The sequence below is a fragment of the Seriola lalandi genome, unplaced genomic scaffold, assembly GCF_002814215.2.
Source record: "Seriola lalandi dorsalis isolate HSWRI2012SDOR001 ecotype SW California unplaced genomic scaffold, Sedor1 jcf7180002052035, whole genome shotgun sequence".
In the NCBI taxonomy this organism is placed as follows: domain Eukaryota; kingdom Metazoa; phylum Chordata; class Actinopteri; order Carangiformes; family Carangidae; genus Seriola; species Seriola lalandi.
In genome coordinates this window covers 26,474-29,216 of record NW_019522588.1, presented here as the reverse complement: position 1 = coordinate 29,216, position 2,743 = coordinate 26,474, and the positions used below count along the sequence as shown (strand labels likewise).

General features: G+C 42.6%; 1 protein-coding gene across 1 annotated transcript in view; it reads right to left on the bottom strand.

The window, feature by feature from the left end:
* LOC111649819 (serine/threonine-protein kinase MARK1-like) overlaps nucleotides 1-2,743 on the bottom strand; it is a 24,183-nt gene that overhangs the window by 12,552 nt on the left and 8,888 nt on the right. The window contains exon 2 of the mRNA XM_087172095.1: nucleotides 1,513-1,716. Coding sequence (XP_087028221.1) covers nucleotides 1,513-1,716 — 204 coding nt within the window. The remainder of the gene's footprint in view (nucleotides 1-1,512; nucleotides 1,717-2,743) is intronic.

Genomic DNA, 2,743 nt, shown 5'->3' with positions numbered 1-2,743 from the left:
TCTCCTCTCAGAAAAATGGGTCTTAAAATAAGTAGAAAACGTCACACACACACACACACACACACACACACACGTTTCATCTTCCGACCAATTGGCTTTGAGCTGCCGACGTGTGCAGCATCAATAATTCATCCCTCAGCCGCCGCCTCCAGCTGATGATGTCACAGGATCAAACCCATTTAACCCCAACGACCCTCAGACGGAGCAGAGGACGTTCAGAGACGCCGCTGCTCCCTCACATCTGTGTCCGGTTCAAGTGTTACAGTTATTAAGAATCTGCTCCTTAAATTTGTGTTTTTATGGAAAAACTAAGAAATGATGTTGTAGATAATTGAAAAACAGAAACACAAGGTTTCCACAAAAAATCTTCACTCATGATTAGATGGAAAATGTTTTTCAGATCCTGTCTGTGGACATGAGGTAGAAATATATTTGTATAACTGCATCAAGTGAGTTTTAATTGTTGATCATCATCAGTTAAAAACAGAAAACGAAGGAATTCTCAGTGTAGTTAATTCAACCAACGTGCAGCATAAACATCAATTAATATTAATATTTCATATCAGTTACCAGAGCAGATCTATAATGTAGCAGCAGACTCATGAGGAATCCAAATGAAGAATGTTTGTTGGTCTTTCTAGGAAACTGTGATGGATACTGATGTTTATTATGTCACACTCACCTGCTGCATGATTTCATAGTTAAAAGCATCAATATAAGGAGTGGGTACTTTCTTTCTTGGCCTTTTTAGGAAATATCCTTGTAATTAACAGCTAAAGAGCAGCTAAACTTTAAGACATCTCCTGGAAATAAGCATAAAAACATGGAACCCATGAAATATAGTGATATTATTTACTTAATTGTCCCCATAACAGTTCATTTTAATGACTTTTTTCTATTATTTTCCTTATTTTCTAAATTCTAACTTGTTTGTATCTCTGCGTCGTCAGGGTTTGAAGGTGAGAGTCAGAGCAGCGTTTAATACAGTCTGACACAACGGGTCTTACATAACCTTTCCCTCCACGACAGGGACATATCGGCACCATTAAATGTGTGCTGAATTAGCTGTTAGCATGTCCCGTCTGCAGTGGACTCATGTATGTCCAGACAAACTATCACTGACCACTTTGATACTGAGAAAACTTAAAAACCTGAAGATTCTCAAGGACTTCTGCAGTTTGAAGGACCGTCTTTTTCCTCTGATTTCTGAGACAGATGTTTGTTCATGATGGACGTCAGATATAATACAGATGTGAAGTGTAAGTCACACTGAATCAAAAATATGTGTATGAAGTTTGTGTGATCAGATTTGACTGAGTTACGGCTCCGAGAAGAAGCTTAACATCCTCCGTGAATTGTGTCTGCTAAGCAGCCGAACACCAGTCACTAACTTCCTGTTGTTTCTGACACCTGCATTCACCTGTGTCTTCCACCCACACGGGACACACAGTGTAATGTTGTGGACTGGTGACAGTTGTCCTCGTCCTGCTGAGGAGGACTGACTGTTCTCACCTCTCGGCCCGTCAGTGTGTGTCGGGCCAGTTTGACTTTGGCGAAGTTGCCCTTGCCGATGGTCTTCATCAGGCGGTAGTTGCCGACGTGCGGCTGTTCGTCGGCGAGGGAGGCCACAGAGCTGCGACATGGCGGCAGACTGTGGCGGCTCGAGGATTTGGTGGGCGGAGCCGGCGGCTCGGGGAGCCTGTCTGAACACTTTGGCTGAAAGAGACACAGAAACACAGTCATTACTAACATCTGATCATTTCCTGAACTGAGTCACTGAGCTGAACAACACACACGTCTGACTCAGTAACAGCGAAACCGTTCGAATCATCTCCATGAGGAAGGAGTCGGTGTGTTCACTGTCAACAGGCCCCGTTTCCAGGGACGTGTGGCGTCCCACAGGGAAACGTAATCGGACCTTCACTGTTGCAAATGAGTGTCCAACACAAAGTGAATAATCTATCTGTAAGAAGATGGTAGACTTCTTTTCTCATCATTAAAGTTATAATTTATTTACTTATCTAAATCTACACAAACAGAAATATTCCAAGGCCAGTGGTAAACGTACATATTTACTTTTCCATAATCTGAGGATGACTCGGACAGCTTGGATGACCCCTACCCTTATCACTGCAGAGTTATATTTTGATATACTGTATAGTTACAGACGGTTACAGTCAGTTGTTCTGTTTTGTCCCCCGATCAGCAGCCGTGGCGATACAGGTATCATCCAGCCGACCCACTGTCCTACGGATGATACAGAGGATGTGGAGGGAGCTGTCTTGTAGTTTAGAGTTTATAAACTGTAACTAAACTAAAAAACTAAATCTAGACTCTTTAGAAGAACCAGTAACTCCTTGACAATTAGAGATTTGGAGCAGGTCTTCTTGTTAACACACTTAGGTGTGATACTGGATCCTTGTCTCCAAAGAAAGCAGCATAAGGTCATCAAAAAATGAGCAGCTGGTTTGGGTAGAATAAGTAGATCACAGATCAGTGTGTACAAAGCTCCTCTCCTCACTCACTTAGATAACAATCTGTGACCAGCACCAGAACACAGCAACAGAACAGGGTCAGACCAGGTTCAGAGACGGATCACGTCTCTTCACACACCAGAAACAGACTGATGAACCTCCGCAAACGCCTGGTATTAACATCAAAGTGAGTGTACTGAGAACAGACGAGTAAAAACAACCATTCATTATATTAAGACCATTTATGTGGCAGACTATTAACCCCCCCC